This window comes from Atta cephalotes (assembly GCF_000143395.1).
Source record: "Atta cephalotes unplaced genomic scaffold scaffold00008, whole genome shotgun sequence".
NCBI classification, from domain to species: domain Eukaryota; kingdom Metazoa; phylum Arthropoda; class Insecta; order Hymenoptera; family Formicidae; genus Atta; species Atta cephalotes.
Window position 1 is genome coordinate 3,048,993 of NW_012130072.1, and position 23,126 is coordinate 3,072,118.

General features: G+C 30.0%; 5 protein-coding genes across 5 annotated transcripts; 4 read left to right on the top strand and 1 right to left on the bottom strand.

Annotated features, from left to right (window-relative positions):
• Window positions 1-982: 982 nt before the first annotated feature.
• LOC105627184 (zinc finger protein 676) lies at window positions 983-5,688 on the top strand. Its single transcript, XM_012208472.1, has 2 exons — window positions 983-1,246; window positions 3,784-5,688. Exons 1-2 carry the CDS (start codon window positions 983-985, stop codon window positions 5,686-5,688), a joined length of 2,169 nt encoding a protein of 722 aa, XP_012063862.1.
• A 1,609-nt stretch (window positions 5,689-7,297) lies between these two features.
• LOC105627185 (aftiphilin) lies at window positions 7,298-11,791 on the top strand. Its single transcript, XM_012208473.1, has 7 exons — window positions 7,298-7,400; window positions 7,978-9,845; window positions 10,005-10,217; window positions 10,304-10,450; window positions 10,520-10,580; window positions 10,925-11,053; window positions 11,286-11,791. Exons 1-7 carry the CDS (start codon window positions 7,298-7,300, stop codon window positions 11,789-11,791), a joined length of 3,027 nt encoding a protein of 1,008 aa, XP_012063863.1.
• A 1,927-nt stretch (window positions 11,792-13,718) lies between these two features.
• LOC105627186 (DNA repair protein XRCC4-like) lies at window positions 13,719-15,062 on the bottom strand. The gene is made up of 2 exons (XM_012208474.1): window positions 14,931-15,062; window positions 13,719-14,507 (listed from the first exon to the last, which is right to left on the bottom strand). The coding sequence occupies exons 1-2, from the start codon at window positions 15,060-15,062 to the stop codon at window positions 13,719-13,721; spliced, it is 921 nt and encodes a 306-aa protein (XP_012063864.1).
• Window positions 15,063-17,764: 2,702 nt separating this feature from the next.
• On the top strand, window positions 17,765-18,625 carry LOC105627187 (THAP domain-containing protein 4-like). The gene is made up of 2 exons (XM_012208475.1): window positions 17,765-18,145; window positions 18,500-18,625. The coding sequence occupies exons 1-2, from the start codon at window positions 17,765-17,767 to the stop codon at window positions 18,623-18,625; spliced, it is 507 nt and encodes a 168-aa protein (XP_012063865.1).
• A 1,365-nt stretch (window positions 18,626-19,990) lies between these two features.
• LOC105627189 (THAP domain-containing protein 4-like) lies at window positions 19,991-21,303 on the top strand. Its single transcript, XM_012208476.1, has 2 exons — window positions 19,991-20,389; window positions 21,006-21,303. The coding sequence occupies exons 1-2, from the start codon at window positions 19,991-19,993 to the stop codon at window positions 21,120-21,122; spliced, it is 516 nt and encodes a 171-aa protein (XP_012063866.1). The 3' UTR covers window positions 21,123-21,303.
• Window positions 21,304-23,126: the final 1,823 nt, after the last annotated feature.

Consider the following 23,126-nt stretch of genomic DNA (forward strand, 5'->3'; position numbering starts at 1 on the left):
ATATGTTTATTTCTAATAAACAGATAACATTATCTGTCTATTGTTAACATGGTATAATTTTAGAATCTATGGAAATAGCATATGTAAGTTATTTGCAATATTTCTTAAAATATTAATATTAGAAATATTGATATTTTTATATACGAATTATCAATTTTTGTAAACAATTATATAAATCTATATAAAAATAATAATAAATATAAAACCATGTTACCAAAATTGCATACGTTTTATTTTTGCTAAGATTAATTTTTCTATATTATTCAGTAAATATTTTTAAGCAATTCATATTTTTAAGCAATTCTCTTTTATATACATACATAATATATATTATATATGAATTAAATAAAAATAATTTAATCTCATATACATATATATATATATATATATATATATATATATAAATAACCTCCATTTCTCCTTTATTTGTATTAAATTTAGAGACAAAATAGAAACGGCAAAGCAGCCTTCAATTGTTTCAGAAGTAGCAGGCAATTATTCCAGTTAACCAACCAATCTATTTGTTCATTTTTGAAGAAGCTGAATCGTGGTAGCACGACATTTCACTATATCAAGAATATTGAGTTTGCCATGAAAGAATATTTGAATATTTGTGTTCTTTTCAGAGAAAAAAAAGGTAATCTATGTTTTATTCCAGGTATTTTTTACAATGTGTAAAATAATTTGATAAATTTGATATAATTAAGATGCATTATAATTTTGTTTTAAATGTTTAGAGTAAATAAAAGAGCTAGAAAAATTAGAAAATATTAAATAATATTAAAAAAAACATGGTTCTTTTTATAAATAATATTCACTGTAATTCATAGGTAAAAACGATTATAGATGATATTATATCTAATATCTAATATCTAATATCTTAGAATTTTATAAACATTTTACAAAAGATAAGTGATTAAATATAAGGTATTTGTAATTGATTGTTATCACATTGTATAAATTTAACTTGCAGTGATAAAACATGTTCAAAACAGAGTCAATTAGTACATTAAGTGATCGTGAAGATGATATTGACAATTTGGAGGGTTCTATGATATGGTCCCAAGAGGAACCACTTTCTTCTAATGAAATATTGGAATTATCGGCACAAGATGAAAAAGAAAACAGCTTATTTGCTTTCTGTCGATTGTGTGCTGGTCAAACTACTAATCCAATATATATTTATTCTGAATCTGGAGAATCAATGAAATTGGCACATAAAATAAATACATGTCTAAGTGTTAAGGTAAAATATTTTTTTTACTTTGTAAACTATTATATATTGCATACTGTAATTCTTATAAATGTATATAAAGAATGGGAATAAACCTATAAAAGGCTGTGCACAATGAAAGGAGTATAGAACAGGAAACAGAGAATAATAATGTATCAAAAATCATGTATTATGGAATATACAGTTTCTGATAGATTGAAATTCTTATTTTCTCTTCCCTGTTTCCTATATTCCTTTCATTGTGTGCAATCTCTACAACCAAAAGAGGGGTCTTTGTATAAAAATGATACAGAATAAACTTTTTTCGTCTGAAGCTTGTTTTCGAAAAAAGACATTTAAAAAGTGCATTGAGTATCATGCATTTAATAAAGATACGATTTTGATTGAAAGATACTATAAATGTTACAGAATAAATACATAAATGTAGAAGGAAATGCCAATGTGAGCCAACATCAATTCTTCGTGTGTTATCCAATGCATATATTAAAAATATGTACATTTACAGATCCCAGTATTGAGTCTTCCTCAGAGTATAATGAAGTTTTTTTGTATTAATCCATGAAATATCAATTAATATAATTTGTATTATAACTAAGTCACAAAAGACTAACGTTTTCTTTGTCTTAATATATGTACATAGTTTATATTTACTTCCAATCTATGTTTATATTTAATTTATCATCGGACGTTGCTCTACTCTTTCTTATTTTTCTTTTTACAACTTGACTTTCTTCAGTACAACGATATTGTAACAGATCATAATTTTATTGCTTCTTAAGTTTTAATAATTTTGATTAACAATAAGTTTATTTGATTTAATTTTGACATAGTTTATTTTAATTAATTTATTAAATCTTTTATGAATTTTCTATTCTAATGAAATTTTTCAAATAAGTATTGTAAATTCAATAAAATATAACAAACTTTGAATATTACAATTAGCAACAATAGATTAATAATGTTTTGAGTGTTTACTTATATTAATTGATTTCATGAACTAATACTTATCAAACTTCATTATACTTTATACACTGAGAAAGACCCAATACCGTGATCTGTACCATATTTTTAATATATACATTGGATTACATACGAAGAATTGATATTGGTTCACATTGGCATTTCCTCCTACATCTACATATTTATTCTGTAATTTATTTGGAGAGCTTTTTTCTTATTATTTTAATTACTATAAATGTTGTTTATACAAAGTGTTCCATTTAAAGGACTCACTGAAATATCTCGGAAATACTGCATTAAATCGTAAAATTTTAGACAAAAGTCTTGATTTTAAGAGATATCTTGATATTGGATTGAATTTGGCAAAAAATTGGATCTTATGTGGCATTGCCAAGATCAGAGCAAGATTATTTTGAATTTTTTAAATGGAACTTCTAATTTTTCATATTCTTGTAATTTATCTCGAAAGCTTTTTAAAAAACTATAATAAAATATTTTTTCATTAAATACTTTTCAAGTTATAAAACTTGAAATTTACAGTACTGCCGTGGCGAAAAGTACTTAATGAAAAAATATTTCATTAGTGTTTTAAAAAGCTCTCGAGATAAGCTACAAGAATGTAATGAAAGATAGGGGATTCCATGTAAAAAATTCAAACTGACTTTGTCCTGACCTTGATAATGCCATTCAAGATACTATTAAATTAATGATACTATCTTATGTACTTCTTGAAATAAAAAAACTTTTGCCTGAAACAGACATTTTCGATTTAATGCAGTTTTTTCGAGATATTTCAGTGGATCCTTTAAAATGGGATACCCTATATTTATATATAATATAACGCTTACACAACTTGAGTGACAGGATTTAAAAAGTATAACAAATAATTAAATTTTATTTACTTTCGACTTATTTTTATAAATGACTCCCTGTCCAGTTGTATTATATGTTTATCCCTATCCTATATAATATTTTTTTTGTATATACTATATAAGGTGTTTTGAAAAATAATGATAAATCTTTCGCATAAGGGCTACCATTTTGCAATTTTCGCAATAGTTAGCAAGATATTAATTGCTAAAAGTTGCTGAAAATTGGTCTTCAATAATTTTTTACTCAAATACTATCAACTTTACAAAAAAATTGCAAGAGACGAAAAATTTATTTTTGTCTCTTACAATTTTTTGAAAAATATTATTTATTTTCTTCTCATAAAATTTTTTATCAACTTTTTAGTACTACATTTTCTCATTTCAACATGAGAAAATACGATATTAAAAAATTCTGAAAAAATTCTAAAAAAATTCTTAGAACTCTATGAGAAAAAAATAAACAATTTTTGTCTCTTTCAGTTTTTCTATAAAGTTGATAATATTTGAATAAAAAATTATTGAAGGTCAAGGTCAGGTTTTTAGCCATTTGTAGCAATTAATATCTTGTTATTGCGAAAATTGCAAAAATGATACAGAACTTTTCTTCTCAGTTTAATCCATTCTGCTCCTATGCGAAAGATTTATCATTATTTTCCAAACATCCTATATAATAACCATTAAATATATATGTATATTATATAGCATGATTTATTATAGATTAAGAAGACAGATCCATTACCAAAGCAGCTTTGTTTGACTTGCGTTGAGAAAGTGAACTGGTGTGACACATTTGATACACAATGCATTAAAGCAGAGGAAATTCTGTCAACGATGTTGGAGGAAAAACAATCTTTTAATTTTTCTGATCAACTTTCTTCTAATCAACAATCCTGTCCTTTATGTATAAAGGGTTTTATGAATACGTGTGAGGAGACATTACAGAATGCGAAGGATAAGGAATTATATGAGAATGATATAATTCTAGAAAGCAGTGATGAGGAGAATATTTTTAATAACGCAAAGATCAGTAAAGAAAGCGGAAATCATTCTATTATATTGCAATGTCTAGGAACTAAACAGAAATATTTAAAATGCGGAGCATGTATGAATCTTTATCACACCGAGGAAACACTAGATGGTCATAAGTGTAAGCCTAGTGTACAGAACACAACAAAACCATACAAATGTCTCGTATGTGATAAGACATTTACTTTCGAGGAGCGATTGAACTTTCACATGCAATTTCACAAAGGTGCGAAAGCATTATACTGTGAGGTCTGCAAGATGACGTTCGGTAAAGAGCTGAAGTTGTTTTACCACTATAAGAGACAACATTCCAAGGAAATTAGTGTATCGTGTCTACAATGTGGAAAGTTATTTGAGAATCAGGAGACACTCCGAGTTCACGTTTGCGTCGATGGTAAAAATCGCCCTCATATTTGTGAAGTATGCAACAAAGGCTTTTTTGACGGCTATACCCTGAAGCGTCACATAGTGACACATCTGCCCGAGAAGCCTTACAAGTGCTCGGAATGTTCAAAAAGCTTTACACAGAAATCAAGGTTGAACAAGCATGTCACGAGCCATTGCATAGTTATCGAGAACAATCAGACGGTCTGGAAATGCATCCAGTGCGGTGAAGCACTCATTTCTTGCGATGATGCAGATATTCACTATAAGATAATACATGAAGACAAAATCACACTGATTGAAGAACTATCAATATCAAAACTATATCATTGTGAGTTTTGCAATAGTCATTTCATCAACGCGGACAACTTGAAGACTCATCAAAAACATCATGTTGTCGAAAGACCCTATACGTGTAATACATGCATGGCCACTTATAAATCATTCGCTGAAGCTGTTTTACATTGGAAGGAACATCCTAGACTATTTAAAGTCCTCGTCGTTTTTTTATGTGATATCTGCAACAAGGACATGAAAGAATTATCCTTGCTATACAAGCACAAGCAAAATAGGCATAATCGTGAATCCAGATTATCCGAGTCGGGCGACGCAAAGTTTATTTGCGAACTCTGTGGGAGTGTCTTCGACAAATATGAGGATATAAAGGATCATGGACGAGATCAATGTTCCAAATTCCCCTGCGATATTTGTGGCAGCCTACTGCCTACAGCAAACTCGTTAAACGCACACAAAAGGCGGCATAATGGATTGAGACCATACGTCTGTAATATTTGTGGAAAGAGTTACACTCAATCCAGTCATATGTGGACTCACAAGAGATTCCATATGGGTATCAAGCCATACGCTTGCGAATATTGCGATCAACGTTTTACCATAAAGCCAGACTTAGCGGATCACGTTAGGAAGAAGCATACGAGAGAGAGACCATTCAAATGCGACGTGTGCAATAAGGCTTTCCTGACTGGGTCCGTGTTTTATCAGCACAGATTGATACACCGTGGCGATCGCAGATACAAGTGCCATTACTGTGAAAAGGCTTTCACTAGAACGGAAGCTTTGAACAACCACATTAAGATACATACGGGGGAAAAGCCACATTTGTGCGACGTATGTGGCAGATGCTTCAGACAGAAAGGAGATATGAGAAAACACAGACGCACCAAGCATGCTTCTGAACAAGATAAATCTTGAGAATTGTTGTACGTCAAATATGGAATCCTTAATTTTTTCATTGTTGCATTTTAATTATTCCTATGTGATAAGTAATTGATATGTACGTTGCGTTCGAAAATATTATCTAAATATCTCGGAGTATCATTTTATTTTTGTTTAACATTCGATAAACAATAAGGATAAAATGATACTCAGGTTTTTTTGAACGCGCGCCAGTATATATTTTAATTATTTGTACGAAGTAGTTATATTACAGTCGCAAATACATATCGATTATTAAGCTACTTTTTTCACCAAATAATAAAGTATTCCGAAGAATATGATATTAAGGAATTATCATAAGTAATAAAATAAATAAGAATATATGTATTATGTGTCTGCGTATATTATTATAATATTATAATTAATATAATATAATTGTATATATAAGTATATAAATATTATATATAACATTTTATGTATAATGTTTATATATCATAGAGGTACACTCATTAATAATGTCATATAACAAATTTTACATAAAATACAAAACATGTTACTAAATAATAATTTGTATTGCCATACATTTAAACATGTCACTTATTTGCTACAATAATGACAATTAAAAAATGATCTTTTTTTTAATTACAAAAAAGAATGGAAAGAAAGAAAGGAAGAACATACTTTTATTTGTCTACAATCAATTACTAAAATTGCATTTCAAAATTAACATTCTCGAAAATTTTTGTGATTTAAATTCAAACATTCAAATTTATTTTCTGGAAAACTTTGTTCTTTGAGTCATTGTAACAAATGAACTTTGTTCTTTGTGTCGTTGTAACAAATGAATGATATAATGTATTTTTAAAAATTTGCCACTATAAATTATTCATTTATTTTACATTATATTTTATTTTACATTGACCATTGACGGAATTTTAAACAGTCGCGTGTGCGTTACGCACGACAGGTGCGCGACTGCGCGCCATTTACATTGCGCATGCGCCCACGCGTCTTGGAACAGGTGATGTTACATACCTGGCGAAGTGCGATGTCTCATGATCGCCGTCATCGTGCATTCAATCGTCACGCACGGACGACCTGCTTTGCTGGACGATTTGATTCCTGGCTGTGATAATTACTGAGGCCCGTTGCGCCCATACACGCGGGACACACACATCGCGATGACTAAAATGACAGTACCGAGATAGAATCGTGCCGACAGGCAACGAGAGCCCAAGATTCACGGAGCGGATTATACTGGTACGTGGTGATAGTCCGAGGACGACAACGAGAGTAAAGACGGTCGTCGTCGTCATCGCGTAAGAATCTCACCTGGGAAGTCTGTTTTCTATTCGGCCACGGAAAAACTTTTTGCGAGTCCGTGTCCGAGAATACAACTTAACCTTTATTGCGTTTGACATATGTAACTGTAACGAGTACACGAATGAAGAGGAAGAGACGACGTAATTGTAAACAAAGCCTATGTTAAGGTAACGGTGGTCGAATGATTTCGCGATTTGTTTTTACGTCCGTTTGTAACATAATGAGCATTTTTGTAACATAGTGAGAGACCTTTTTATTTTACATCTTTCGCTAATTTCATTTATAAAACATGTTGTTGATATTTCCTAAAATAGGGAGAATCATGGCTTTCCCACCTTTAGTCAGCTCTACGCCACCGCCCTTAGACAATTTTGGAGAGTCCGATGAAGATGAATTCGGAGATTTTACAACTGGTGGAATAGATGGTACTTATATACAGATTAACAGCTATTTAATAAAATATCAAACCATATTACATGTTAATGTTTCTAAACTCTAATAATACTATAATATAATAAAAAATTAGAACATGTATTATGATACACTTATAAATAAAGAGTATAGAAAATGGACATGAGATAGCATGATATAAAAGGATATTTTTTTCTAATCATCCTATGATTTATTAATTCTTAAGAATTCTCGCAATCAGTGCATGTTCCAGTATTATTAAAGTTTAGTAACTAATGCTTTGAATGCACTAGAGGAGACGCTACTCAAGCAACATGTATGTCATAAAAGACATCATAAAGATATAAAGACATCTTTTAAGACATGTATATGTTATCTAAAGATATATATGTTATCTAAAGATATCTAAAGAAATCTTCTAGACAATGCTTATTTATGTTGCGTATCAGTTATTTGTGTCATTTTATCTCTCTTCTTTATCATGTATAGATATAAAACAAGGATGGAATGATAGTGACACAAATAACACAGTAGCATTTCCTTAAACACATCGTTTGTATCACTTTCTAATTTGTATAAATGTTATTATAGGTCTATCTATTTCATCAGAGTCCCCACAAAAACTCATCACTCCGATACAAACACCAGTAGCATCACAAAATGTATCTCCTCGATTAAACGGTATTAATGAGTCACCAGTATTGGATAATTGTCCTAAGATAAACGAGGCAAAATGTGATGTCATTGATGATCTATTGATCGTCGAGAAGGCGGGCAACAATGTGAGCCACATAAGATTGAAGGATAGAACAGATAATAGTAACGTATTGGAAAATAATTTTGAAGATGCTAGTATAACAAAATACAGTGTATTAGATTCACCCAGGAATGGCGAGTCGCGTAATGTTGACATTAGTAATAGTGTTGATCATGTTTGTACTCAGAATGTTTTAGTTAAGAAAAATTTTGTTGATACAGATGTAATTAGTAGCAACAATAGTAGTTTAGCTGATAGCGTAAAGACAGTTAGTGAGCAGGAAGGATCGTCAAATGATTTGGAAGCGAATGACGAGGTTGAACCTGTGAGTCTAGACTTGGAAGATCCTACGAGTACGCCGGACATTCTACAACAACTGGACGACGATTTTTACAATTATGAACAGTTTAAAGATTCCAGCGAATGGAACGACACTGTTAGCGATAAAAAGGTGGATGTAACGGTTTTGCAAACAGATTATTTGAATGATAAGCCTAATTCTATGGACACAGAATGCAATGTAACGGATGAAGTTGGAGAAAATTACACGTACGACGAGAATGAAACTTGTGTTATTGATACTAATGATGAAGATGATAAATCTGTCTTCATCAATGATGAAAGGACAATTTCCAATTTTGTTATCTCTCAAGAACATAATGTAGGCGGTACTGACATTTTTAGACAACCGGACTGTGAATTCAGTATTCAGCCGAAATACATAGAGATGTACGATGTAATATCTGAGACGAGTAATGAGAAGTCGAAAACTGTAGATGATTCTTTTAATTTCGATTTCACTTTCGACGACGATGCTGTGAGAGAGGAATCAAATTTAGATCATACATCCGTACATGCACATACTGAAGACATTCACCTTCGAAACTCTAGTAAAAAAAGCGACGCGAATACTTTTCCTAATTTCTGCGATATAGCTGATGTAAAAAATACTATACAATCAAAAGAAAGCGAATATGTAGCCGTAGAAACGAAAAATCAAACTATTCAAAAAGTAACTGTGAATGGGATAAGTGAGGAAATTTCTGCTAAGAAAAAAGAGTCGAGTAATAAAGAGATACACAAAGATTACATTCCGGAAAATTTTGTTGCACACGATCCAAATAATTCCGATTTTACAGAATTTATGGAGCATAGAGATTTTAACGATGTATCAGAGTTGACAAATAACTACAATTCAGTATCCAGTAATAGTACATACGAGACAGTACAAATTCACGGTTTACATACATCTTCATTCGAAGCATCTTGTATACAAAAGTTTTCACCAATTAAAGAAGCTTCACTGCCATCTACTAATACATCTCTCGACTGCTTAAAAGATAAAATTAATATTACGAATAATACGGGCGAAGAATGTGCCACATTTAAAAGCGAAAATTCTGTAGTATATTTTAGCAATGGTGAATTTTATGATTTTCCTTTACGAACAACAGAGCCAGCAGCAACTAGAGAAGATAATTGTCCTGGATTCGAAAATGTGGATAACGAAGATGATTTTGGTGATTTTACTAATTTTTCGAGCACAACGATAGAATGGAAATCTGACGATGCTAAAGAATTGAAGGTACCTGAGGACGATGATGATTTCGGAGACTTTAGTAATTTTGAAACATCAACGGATGTAGTAGAAACACAACAGTTTAGTTTAAAAGAATCTATATGTCGGATAGAAAACAAGAGTGTGAGTTTAGGAATGTTTGTGTAATACATGATTGCTAGTAGTTTATTAGAATAAAAAAACAAGGGTATCGCTTTAATTTAGATTTTTAGTCTTACATTATAATATAAATAATATATAATTTTACATATTTTAACATTAATTTAATTAAAATAATTTCAGGCTGCGAATAAAATAGAAGATATAATAACAAACATGTTTTCTGTGCTTTCTGAATATCATGAAGTTGAGTTAAAAGCCTTAATAGATAAAACAGATAAAGTTTGGCAGAATGTAAAGAGCGTGGAAGAAACCAATGCTCTCACTTACCAATGGGCGAATAGTAGTAGTAATAATGTTCTTTTGAATTCTCTTGGCATCGATTCTCGGAATATTGTAAGTATACACAACAACTTAATAATTAAAATATTTTTATACATTTATGAGAAAAAAATAATGATATTTGTTATGTGAAATTAAAGCTGTTTGGACCAAGATGGAATCCGAATATACCAAGATTTGCTGCAAATCTTGGTTTTACTCCGTTAGAGCCAATTAAAGCTACTGCTGAGCCTCAGCAACCTTCTGCAGCCAATACCAGCAAGATACAGGGTGCAGCTTGTTCAGATGTAAGTTGAGGTTTAATTTCTATATGTAAATAATTTACGTATTAATTAATAATTGTAACGTCGTATTAGGAAGTACCTGCCGCCCAATTTGATTGGAATAGTTCTGGCCTTGTAAATCCTCTAGATGCTAGTAAGTATTTATTGTAATTGCATGTTTAGATTAAATTATTGTATTTAGGAGAGAAACATAGCTAAATGTCTAATATTTTGCTAATTTATATTCTATATAACGAGATAGAGAAAGAGAATATTTTCTGAATAAATAGTCTATATGTAAAAATAGTTTGGTGTTGTCTCTTACATATAGATCATATAGATCAAGGCGTTTGTTTTGGCACTTACTAAGCATAATTATCCTTGTTTAATATTTCATAAATAATAAGGCTAAAACAATATTTTAAGATGTGAGTGCCAAAGCGAAAGCGGTCCAAGTGTGTTGAATTTTCCTAAATGTCGCGAAAAATAACAATACAGGTGGTGGGTTATCCGCTCTTCTGCCTCTGGATTTATTGTGTCCGTTTGATCCTCTACTAACACCCCATTGCTCCACACATTCCGAATCCTATCATCAGTCATCTTGCTCAACGAACTCCGTTTATTACTGTAAGTGTTCAAGCTGTAACGTCTTTGTTTTTGCATACGTGTATATGTATAAGTGTATATTTATAAACTTTGTTTTAAATAGGAATATCTTTTCTAAATGTACATATTAAAAATTAAATAGACTGCCACTTAATTTTGTTTTGCTTGGTTTTAAACATTCATAGAATATTTTCAAAATTATTGTATTCATAATTTAACTAATTTTAATTGTTAATTTTTATTACTGATATAGATTCATCAGAAGCAGTTGTACAAGAACCAAGCCAATCCATGAAATCACAAAATTTATCCGATCTCACTTGCAGTTCATTAAAACAGCAAAAATCGTCCCAGATATCCAAGATAATAGAACCATTACCAGGACCCTGTACAATGGAATGGAAGAAAAAAACCGAACAAGACATCGGAATTAAGCAGAAAAGCAACTCTTCGCATCGAGCATTGAGAAATGTCTCTCTAACCAACAATAAGTCATTTCCAATAAGCAATAATACCTCCAGGGTACATGAATATCACAGAAAGATATCAGTAGGTAAGAAAGAGAATACGCAAGGTACGGAGCACGTAGTCGTGGATCGATACGGGAGACCGATGACCGTGCAAGCCGAGACTATAAAAGTTCTGAATCAGTTACCGGATCTGTCCTTTTTGAATGCGAGAACTTTATTATTCAATCGCGAGCAGAGACAGATCGTGCCGGATCTGGGCGCTATGATAAATCGGAAGATGCCCGGCTGAGTAACATCGGTCTGAATGCAAGTTTGAAAGGGCAAACGCGAGAGGAAACTTCCCAGAGAACCTATTGCCAGCTGGATGTTTCTAAATGACCCATACAATCAAAACGTACTTCTGCTACCTTTCAAACCTGTGTTCAGACCAACCTTTAATCCAACCTTGGCTCTTCCACGTCAGGAAAGGATAATGAGACGGCACGTATGAAAGACACTGTCCTATATTAATCTATTTGCTTGCGGCACCGAATAATGCACTTCGACATTCCGAATCATTGTTTTGTGATTTTATAGCGCTATTGGTATTGTTACTGAATCCTTCAAAGTCTTCACTTGTTACGCAATTAGGATTTAATGTTGTACTGATCATTTAAGAAATGATAACATGTAAGTTTGTTTCGTTAACTCAACAGTTGTGTAATCTTTATTAAAAACGATAGTTTTACGTCGTTACTTACATAGATATAAGAACTCACACACACATTCGGCCATATTCTAGTCTACAGTTCTTAATGATAAGTTTTCTGTATTATATTAAGAGAGATTTGTTCGATATGTTTATTTTCGACGATAATTGCAAGCAATTAAACAGCGCCAGAGTATTATACTCTTTTGTATTAGGTGTAGTAAAAAGAAATCCATTATTTTTGCATGAAATTGAATGGAAAAATAATGGATTTCTTTTACTACACCTAATATTTCAAAAATTTATCTACTAATATTCTGGAACTATTTTTAAATGAACCAATCTGAATATTCATCTTGGATTCATTTCTATCAATAGATTAACTTTAATTTCAGTTCAATTGACTCTTCATCTTTTTCTACTTCTTAAGACTAGAAAAAAATGAAAAGTAAGTTAAACTGAGATTAATCTTCATTGGTGACAATGGACATTACACATTCAAGAAACTGTGTGCGTACTTTGTACGACGTTGATATGTTACAATTTCAAGCAATCGTAAATATTCTCAGTCATATAAAAAGAGAACACATACTTTAACTACCCAAAATAAAAACTATATACTAATTGTAAGTCAATTATCGTAGATTGACGAGATTGATATCTGTAATGAAATCGTCGAGTGATATATTTATCAAATTCGCTTGATGCTTTTATTGCACATTTTGAATTTCTACTATGAAACGTGATGTACTTAATTATGTAAATTTCGGCATTTGCATATTGATTATTAGAACGAAACGATAAATATTATTACCACTATTCGTTATTTATTAATGATAATATTGTAATATATATTTTATGTAAAATATTGTGGATAACATTAACATATAGGCAATCTTTAATGATCGAATCGTTGTTACTTTTCTTAATCACTCTAAGAAAGCGTGCGATTTTTTTATATCTTAGATTTTTTCCCGATCCTTGAATGCAATCTTTTATAATAGTCAGAATAATTTAAATGCAAAGCAATTCATTATCTCACTTATTTTAATTATATTAAATATAGAAGAATTCTATAAAATATGAATTAAATAACAGTTCTGCATAATTTTTCTAATAAAAAATACTTTTATTAAACATATTCATTTTATATTTCATAATGTTTTACAAAATACTGTCATCAAAATATATTAGTTACAATTAAACTATAAGTCTAATAACAATAGTTGCTCTTGCACATTAAAAAATTATCAATTATCAACTTTTCGTATACACATAATAGATTTTTTCTAATGTAAAATAATTTTTATTAAACGTTTTTATTAAACGTTGGAATTTAGACTAGAACATTTCATTAGACATATAATACAAATCGGATATATGCACATATCGGATACGTGCACTATATGATTTCATATCGAAATTTTTTTTTAAACAATTGAATAAATAATGTTAAATGCATTTTAAAAAATTGCATAATTTTATCTTTTAAATATAAGAAAAAGAATGCAATATATTATTTTTGTTATTAGGAAAACATATCCTCCTCAGAGGTGTTATATTCTTCTTCTGAGTTGTTAAGAATTCGCTTGGATTTCACTGTATCATACACGTTTGTATTTTGTAACATTAACTTGACTTTACTTGTTGAAGGCTCAGGACTTGTATCTTCACTAGAAGAGAAATTCATGTGTCTCTTAAAATTTGTCTTACTCTTTGGTATAACTTCCTGATCATTTTTATAATCCATCTTTTGTTTCTTTAGTTTAGATGATTTAGTATCATACATTTTCTTACTCTTTATATCTGATTCATCACTTTCATCATCAGTGGTTTCATTATATGCTGACTTCGTTATTGTCTTTTTTGTATTATTTAAAGCTTCCTGAAGCTCTCTAATTTTTTTCTTCTTTGTATTCAGAAGTAAAAGAAATTTCATGTTAAGATCTTTTTCCATAGTGTTCTTTTTGTTTATTATTTCTTCTAAATTCACGATCAGTTCTGTATTGCTTTTCTTAAAGTATTCATTCTCTTTTTCCAGTGCCAGTGCTCGCTCTTGATATTGTTGATAAAGTTCTAATGATTGTTTTAAAGTGTCAGATAGAATCAATATATTCGAAAGAGAATGCATTGTAATTTCTCCACGAGTGAGAACATTTTGTTGTTTCCATGTGAATGTTGTTCCATATGATTCATCCTGCAGAAAGAATTTTATATCAGCGTTTTTTCCAGAGAATGCTTGTTTTGTTTTCTCCAAATATGTTTCAAAGGATTCGTCCAAGTGATTTAAGAAGTAATTGGCATTCTCTATATGCATCTAAAATAATAAGATAATTTTCAATAGATGATAGTCATCGACTGCTGGCAATGAAATTATATTTTCTTGATAAATCTGATAAAATTGTTCAAATTTTTCAAATTTTGTCTTATACTTTGGCTATGTTTCCTAACAAGGACACAGTATAACATAATGAATTATTATATCCTTGTTGTATATGCCAACTTTAAACAAGGATAAAATAATTCAATATGTAACATTGTTTTTTTGCTGGAAAAAGCTCTGGTTACGATCAACAGAATGTTGCAAATGCTTTGAAATTTAGTTGCTATAAACACTTTGTATTCTTTGATTGGTCAATTAATAAAATTTTTTTTTATTAATCAAATGGTTCAAAGCATTTGTAATGAAACTTTGACTGTATCCATAAATATACAATAAATAAACAGTTAATTAAATTACCTTGCCACTTAATGGTAGTGTATTCGGCTTCAACACTATTATTTTGAAAGATGTATCCTCCCATTCTGTGTATAGTGTAAAATTGCTCTTGTCCACTTGATTCACAAGCTGACTTACGCTCGCGTTAATCATAACGTTTCTTTTTGGTAATCCAAAAAAAGTGCGAGGCAATTAACGAGAAGTCATCTGATGTGCAGTCATTTGAGGATGAAGATTTTGACAACTTGATTAAGAACTCTTGTCAGAAGAAAATACATTTTGACATTGTATAAAAAAAGAATTTCGTCGATCGGATTCGACAATTAAGTGTACTTTAACAATGCATAAATATGATTCAAAATTGATAATGTGCACATTATAGGTTAGTGACATGATCCGTGTACACGATAAAAATAATAGTAATGCGCATGTGCGATATCTCTCGGTAAAAAATTTTTTATGAATATGTATAAATATGTATAACATACATAAATGTAATTTTTTTTAATTAAAAAAACTTTAATTAAAAACATATATATTTAAAAAATAAAAAACTGTTGAGGTTATCACATCTAATTATAGGTTATAAAACAGATGTAGAAAATTAAAATTAAAATTATTAACAAAATATAGATAATAAAAAATAATAAAATAAGACAATAGAACATTTTTCATGAATTTCTTTATGAAGTTTTTTTTTGTAAAACATAACATTATATCACATAAAATATAAAAATATTAGAAATAAAAAAAATTATAAAATTACAAATGATATTGATTATATTTATTATGCGAAATTGGAGTTTTATTGTCATACCAGGCATGATACCAGGGTATCAATCATGAAACTTTTTTCCTAGGATGAAAAGTGAAAAGTGAAAAATTTCTTCATTAACTTCAATGATTAAAATTTACATTTTTCACTTTCCATCCTAGGGATAAAGTTTCATGATTGACACCCAGGCGTATTCTGCGTATTGAAACAAAATCCGCCAAAAAACTAAAAGGCCAAGCTCTGGATTGGCTGCAGCAATTAAATATGTGCAAGAATTTGTGTAGGTACTTGCATGCATCCCATGATTCGCAATTCCCGCCGATAAAAAATAAAAAAATCTTGTAGTATATACAATACACAATATAAGTCTGTAAATTAGTTTAATGTAGTACAATATAATAGTATGTAATAGTATTAAGTAGCATTTGATATATTCTTGTGTGATGTTATGATATTAAGTAGCGTTTGATATAAATTCTTGTGCATACTCGGAATCTTCAAAACGTAAGAGATTTCTGACTTTGCCATTTTCTGTGCTAAAATTTAAAGATTAATTTTGAATAAGACTAAATATATTTTACAGAGCAAACTATGGAGAAATCTGTACTCAAAATCATTGGTTTTAAAGTATCAGCTATAATATTAAATAAAAAAATACGCATTTAAGATTTATAACTCATGATAGCACAGATCTCCAAGGAATGTTCTGAAGGACTGTCTTGAGAACATCTTAACGTCCTGAAAACGCACTTAGGAAGATTTTGAGATAAAGTGTGCTATATGGGAACTGACATATTTGACTATAAATATATGCAATCGACAATTAATATAATTGGCTACGTTCCGTTTCATGCATAATGCGCATGACATCATTTATTCTTGTTATTCCGAATGTTGAGGAAAAAACATTTTTTCGTTCTCCGAAAAAAAATTCATTTTCTTTAGATTTTTCTGAAACTTACAGAAAAAGCTTGTTTTAGTATCTTGAACAAGTGTGCTTTCTCTAGTAGCAAACTTTATTCGAGGGATGTTCTGGCGAACGTTCTTAGGACATAGAGGATCCTTTGAATGTTCTTTGGAACGTCCTTTGGAGATCTGTATTATTAGGGTTAAAACTCAATACCCGGAGCGGAATTAAAAATCAAGATTTATTCCACTTCAATTAAAGTTGAAATGTTTAACATAAGATCTTATTCACTGTAAAAAAGTTGTTCTTAACAATTTTTTGAAACAATGAGACATAAAACTTTAATATCACAAGGAATAACATGAAATTTGTCTGAATATATCTTCCTATTCGTTTTTAAAAAATAATCATTGAGTAATACAAAAAAGCTCCACTATTGATAATTTGAAATTTAAAGAATTTTAAAGATTTTTTTTATTTCATATGATTAATTTTATTTCATATGATTTGTATTTATTAGAACACTAACTATAAAAAACTTGTATAAAAACTTGTATAAAAACATTAATATTTTTTATGAAATATTTTATATTATATAAAAGTGAAATAAATTATTTTCATGATAATGAGCACATTAGGTTGAGCACAACTGCAGTCGAAGAACGTCCTTAAACAAGGATAAATGACGCATTAGACACATCATGCGTGAAACGATATTCATCTATTATATAACTTTTGTGCCGAGAAGAATCAAGAATACACTTGTACAAAATCCATAACATTGTTCATGGATCTTTTATCGTTCTGTCATATGTAACAGCTTCTATTTTACCAGGTATAAATTGCAATAGAACGGTCAAGTGTGAATGTTAAAATTTTAAACGTAAATTTCTAACTAACCATTTTCTGTAAACAACAATTTTTGTATTTACTTAATAGAAGAAGAGAATCGTGATCACAACAGAAACTTTTTATAAAAAGATAAATCTATTATAAATTTATGATAAATCTTATATTTCATATTAATTGTGATTGTATGATTTATAGGTTATATTTTGTGGAGATTCTGAAATTCTCAAGTTAAAAATCAGAATCGCAAAGGATATACTTAAGGATTAGTTTTTATACACTTGTCCAATATATCTAGAATATATAAAATAATATAGTAGAAACATGATACGTGTACCATTGCATAAAGCACTAGAATCATTGGCTTGGCTAGAAGGAACGTGGCGAACTGAGAATCAAGGCAGTGGCAAATACCCGACAATTAAGGATTTTAACTATTATGATGAGATAAGCTTCATGTCCTTAGGACAACCTATGTTCAATTATACTGCGCAAAGCTTTTCCAACTCGGATTTAAAGAAGCCAATGCATCGGGAAACAGGTTTTCTGAAAGTGAACCCTGGAACTAATCAAGTAACTCTTATCTCAGCACATAATTTTGGTTTAACTACCATTGAATGTGGCGAAATAACTGACAAAACCATCAACTTAAATAGTACTGATATAACTAGAATAAAAGAAGCAAAGGTACCCCATGTAACACAGGTATATTTAACAGTAAATTTGGTCACTTTCATTATACTAAATTATTAATGCATGCTAAAAGCTATTGTATATAAAATTAGCAAAGTTAAATGTAAAAGAATATAAATATTATTTGATTTAATATTTAAAATATCGTCACATTATTGAACAAATATATATTGTTGTCAAAATTAAATATGTATCACTACTACAGATTTCGATACTTTGTATAAAACAGCCTTTAATGTGCATTAATCCATTGTAATATGAATGATCCAATTTATCATAAATTTTATTAACTTAGCATTGCAATTGATATTTATGTAAGTGATAGCATAATTTTACAATTAAAATATGTTTCTAATTTTATGGCAGGTACGCAGAGAATTTAAACTTCACGATAATTGTTTAGAATATGTGTTTTACATGGCAACGTCGAATACCCCAGTGTTGACTGAACACTTACAAGCAAAATATACGAAAGTGAGCGAAGAGAAATAAAAGAATGTAAGATAGGGTGACCAGACGGTTTTTCCGGGATGACTTTTTTTTTAAATCTGCTGGATTTTCAGTATATCCAGGGTACTCTTTTTAGCACTTATATTTTATGAGAAAGAACGAGAAGACCGGAAGCTATTGCACATGAAATACATAATAGTAAACTAATCACTAAATTATTATTATTAGGGATGTACTGGATCGTAAAATTATCGGATATCGGATATCCGGTGCATCTCTAATTATTATGTATCTGTGATAAAATATTTGAAAATTGTTAAGTATTATTATGTAAAACATTTTTTGGCTAATACTAAATATGTGTTTTTATCGTTCTTAGGATTTTCAAATGTACACTCTTCTTCTATTTTGAGTTTAAATATACTACTTACTTTATACTATCATGTAATTTCTTTTTTGTTCTACTTTTGATTCTTAATGTTTATACTATTTTTTAATTTGGAATAATTCTAGTTTACTTAAGTTAAATCATCCTGCCAGAAGAGCAAATAAAGTTTTAATTTTATTATACATTTTTGACAATCAACTACAGTTTTTTAAGCGTAAACAAAATTTTAGAGCGATAAAAACGCGCATGCTAAATCAATTATTCGTTATCTAATCATCTACTACAATCATTTGAAAATCCGTGTATGACAAATTTATTATTAGTAATATTCCATCGCAGATTTCACGAACTTATCATAAAAAGATGTTCATTTTTTTGTTATATAACAGCTCAAGATCTGTTCTCCATGACTGATATTATGTTTTCTGCACTTCGGATATATATATATATATATATATATATATATATATATATATATTCTCTCTCTCTGTGTGTGTGTGTGTGTGTGTGTGTGTGTGTGTGTGTGTGTGTATAATTAAATGTAAGAGAGAGAAAGAGGAAAAATAAAACTATAGATGCTGAAAAGAATAGGTCTGTAATAATACATGGAGCGTATATTTTTCCGATTGACAATTGCGATTTCCATTTGTGAGATAAGTATCAAGTAAATGTTTGTGATGTTATATGCTTGCGTTTCATATAATAAATGAGATTACAGGATGATGCGAAGGTATAAGCGGGGAACATAGACTCTTGCATTACGCTACATTAAGATATAAGAAATTCAACCAATCAGAATTCTTTATTTCATAGAAAGGAAACGAAGGATTTTGATTGGTACATTTTCGTATACATGTTATACGTTATGCAAGAGTGCGTTTCCTGCTATAAAATATTGGAAATCTCACGTTGCTATCTCAGTATAAAGTGTACATCTTACTGTTGAAGACGTATAGATACGAAAAGTCAATTAAAAGCCTTATTAGACTACTAGATTGTTAATTACAACTGCTGCAAAGATGGAGATGAAGGTTTTGCAGCTGCATGAGCTGTTGCACGTACTGGCCTGGTTAGAGGGCACGTGGATAACGGATGAGCCTGCAATGGGCATGTACCCGACCATCAAGCCTTTCAATTACTACGATCAGATAAACATTACATCCATAGGTCAGCCGATGTTTAATTACATCGCGCAGAGCTGGCATCCGGATTCAGGAATACCGATGCATCGAGAGAACGGTTTCCTACAGATCTTACCAGGAACTAATAAGGTCGTACTTAGTCTAATTGGTAACATAGGAGCGTTTACGGTCGAACAGGGTGATCTAATGAGCAATGATAACAATACCCTCGACTTAAACAGCAACAATATATTACTAACAGATGCAACGGTACCAACTTTCTCGCCTTTAACAAAGGTACAATTAAGTTTTCGGATATATATTGGATGTCTTGTAACTGTAAATATGATCGCGAATGAATAAAGTAAAAATTTAACAAAGAGAAAAAAAAATTGTCTAATCTCTCTAAAGTTAATTTTTCTAAACACAAAAAGCTTTATAAAGACTTGTCTTTAATTCTCTACTGAAATTGTCCGCATCATGATTGGCATGGTTTCTTCTGCTTTTTTTTTAAATCAAAGATGAAGAAACTAGTATGTCGATCACAGCACGATCGGCTTCAGAAGAGCTCTTGTTACTTGTACTATCATGATTTAAGAATATGATGTACTATCTAATGTATCATAATATCTTATATTGATTACGATAAATTTTTTATTTTTATTCTATTTTTATTCTATTTTTACTTATTATTTTTATTTAATATTATTCTATATTTTTTAATTATTTTTAAATATTGATTTATTAATCGAATTGTCTCTCCAATTACAAGACATTTTTCTTTTGTATGTTACACTTATTACATTTTGCGTAATATATTTTTTAAATATTTGTTCTCGCAAATATTGAACATTAATAATTATGTAAGTGAAAAATGTTGAATTTAATTAACATTCTTTTGTTTCCTTGACAGACTCGTCGAGTGTATAAACGCAATGGCGACAACTTGGAGCTTATTTTCTACATGGCGACAGCGAAAACACCTGAGTTGACGGAACATTTGCGTGCAAAGTATAGAAAGGTGGCATAAAGATAAAAAGTGATGAAAGATATGTGTGTGCTAGAAGACATGAAAGCACGAAAAAATCTTTAAGTTTCTATGAATTGTCATTCTTTATTCGTTTTGTTATTTATATAAAAACAATATATATATTCTTGGAAAACATAAATGTATTCCTTGATATAGTTAATAAACAGCAATTCATAATTTATGCAGCATAGTGTTGTACACAATTATACATCCTCTCTTATTTCGCTTTTATCAAGGTGAATCAACTAACTGGAAGGTAGGAAGTCGGGGCACACGATAGGAGAAAATTTGCAACTGGCACGCGACGTGACCGCATAGAGTACTGCGCCACAGATTGCATCTTTAAGCATATCCTTTCACGCCCGATCGATGGAATTTAGTTATATTTCATCGTTAACTACTGCAATGTGACTTTTTTCGATTGTAATACTTCAGCGTTGCGATTAACGTTGGAGTTACGTTGAGTATCACAAATTTTAACTTAACCTACTATTTCAATTGCGTCATTCTTCGTAAAATAGAATTTGAGATAAGGAATCGAAAAATGAAAATTTTAGTGTTTAATGTTCTAGTATTCTTTTTATAGTATTTAGAAAGTTTTTATATTATTTATTATACATGATAATATTCATCGATAAATTTCTAACTTTAGGATCGTGTTGGAGAACAGTGTTAAGAACAGTGGAAGAATTAAACTCGGAATAATCCGGAAAAATTTGTTCTGCAAAAAATTTATCAAATTAAAATAAATGTAAATTAAAAATATTCATTTTTTAAAACTAGATATTAAAAATTGTAAAAGCCAGAAACTTTATTTTGAAAAAAGGTATATTAATAATTAAAAATATATATTAATAATTAAACATCTTATTTCTTTTTTCGTAATTATCAAATTTATAATCATTTTATTTCTTTAATTATATATATGAAGATTTAAGTTTGATTTTAACAATACAAAAAATTGCGATTGATACAATTTTGAAATGATAAATCATGTGGGTACCAGTTACACACATGGCGAGAACGCGGATCCACGCGTTTCGTAACATTGTGAAATTCAAGTTAAATAGCTGCTGCTTAGTCGCTGCTACGAATTCGCTCGGCATAAAGGGAGTAGGGAACGTAACACCTGCGTGTTTACCCGCTGAAACAGCCCCGACTTGCCACGATCTCGACTCGACGATTCGACCGCGACAGTTGCTTGCCGCGTCGGCATGACGAAGGATCGTTTCTTCGCCCTGAAGACCTTGAGAATATCGAACTCAAATACCGCGCATACCAAGTGTTCATTCTATTGTTGTTGCATGTACATCGTCGATGCTGTGAACAATTCTGGGCGATTCGAGTGTCGTGAAACGACACTCGAATTCTCGCCCTAATAACTTAATCTTCATTTCATCATTTTTGAATTTAAAAGTATGCCTTACATTTAATCATATTGAATTTTTAATTCTATTCCTTTTTGACTGATTCCTATCTTATACTTTTCCTTTAAAAACGTTTAATTCTTTTTAAGTAACGTTTTTAAGTAACTTTTATGATTTAAATATTCTATGTTCTCCCGCTAAACAAAACGAAATAGTAGTAATATTACATCAATATTATAATTTCTCACTTAACAATAGAAATACAATAATGTTATACGTAATAAATTACATTGTTAAATAAAAAAAATTATCAGTATAATTATTATATATTGAAGTAATATTACTGTCACTTTATATTTAATGAATTTTACTCATTTTTAATATTTGTTTATGAAATCTCTCTTTTTAAAAAATTTTTATTTCTTCATTTGCATCAAAATTTTAATCTGGTATTCCTTCCACTCTTTTTTTATTTTACAAAATTCGTATTTCTTTTGGAGAAATTAATATAATTTTAAATTCAGAAAGTTAAACTAGAAAACTGTGGAAAGTCAATGAGAGTAAAAATGCGTTCGTTTCGAGAATTTGCATTATTATCTTCACATCTGTTTCAGAGATGCTAAAAAATTCCTCAAAT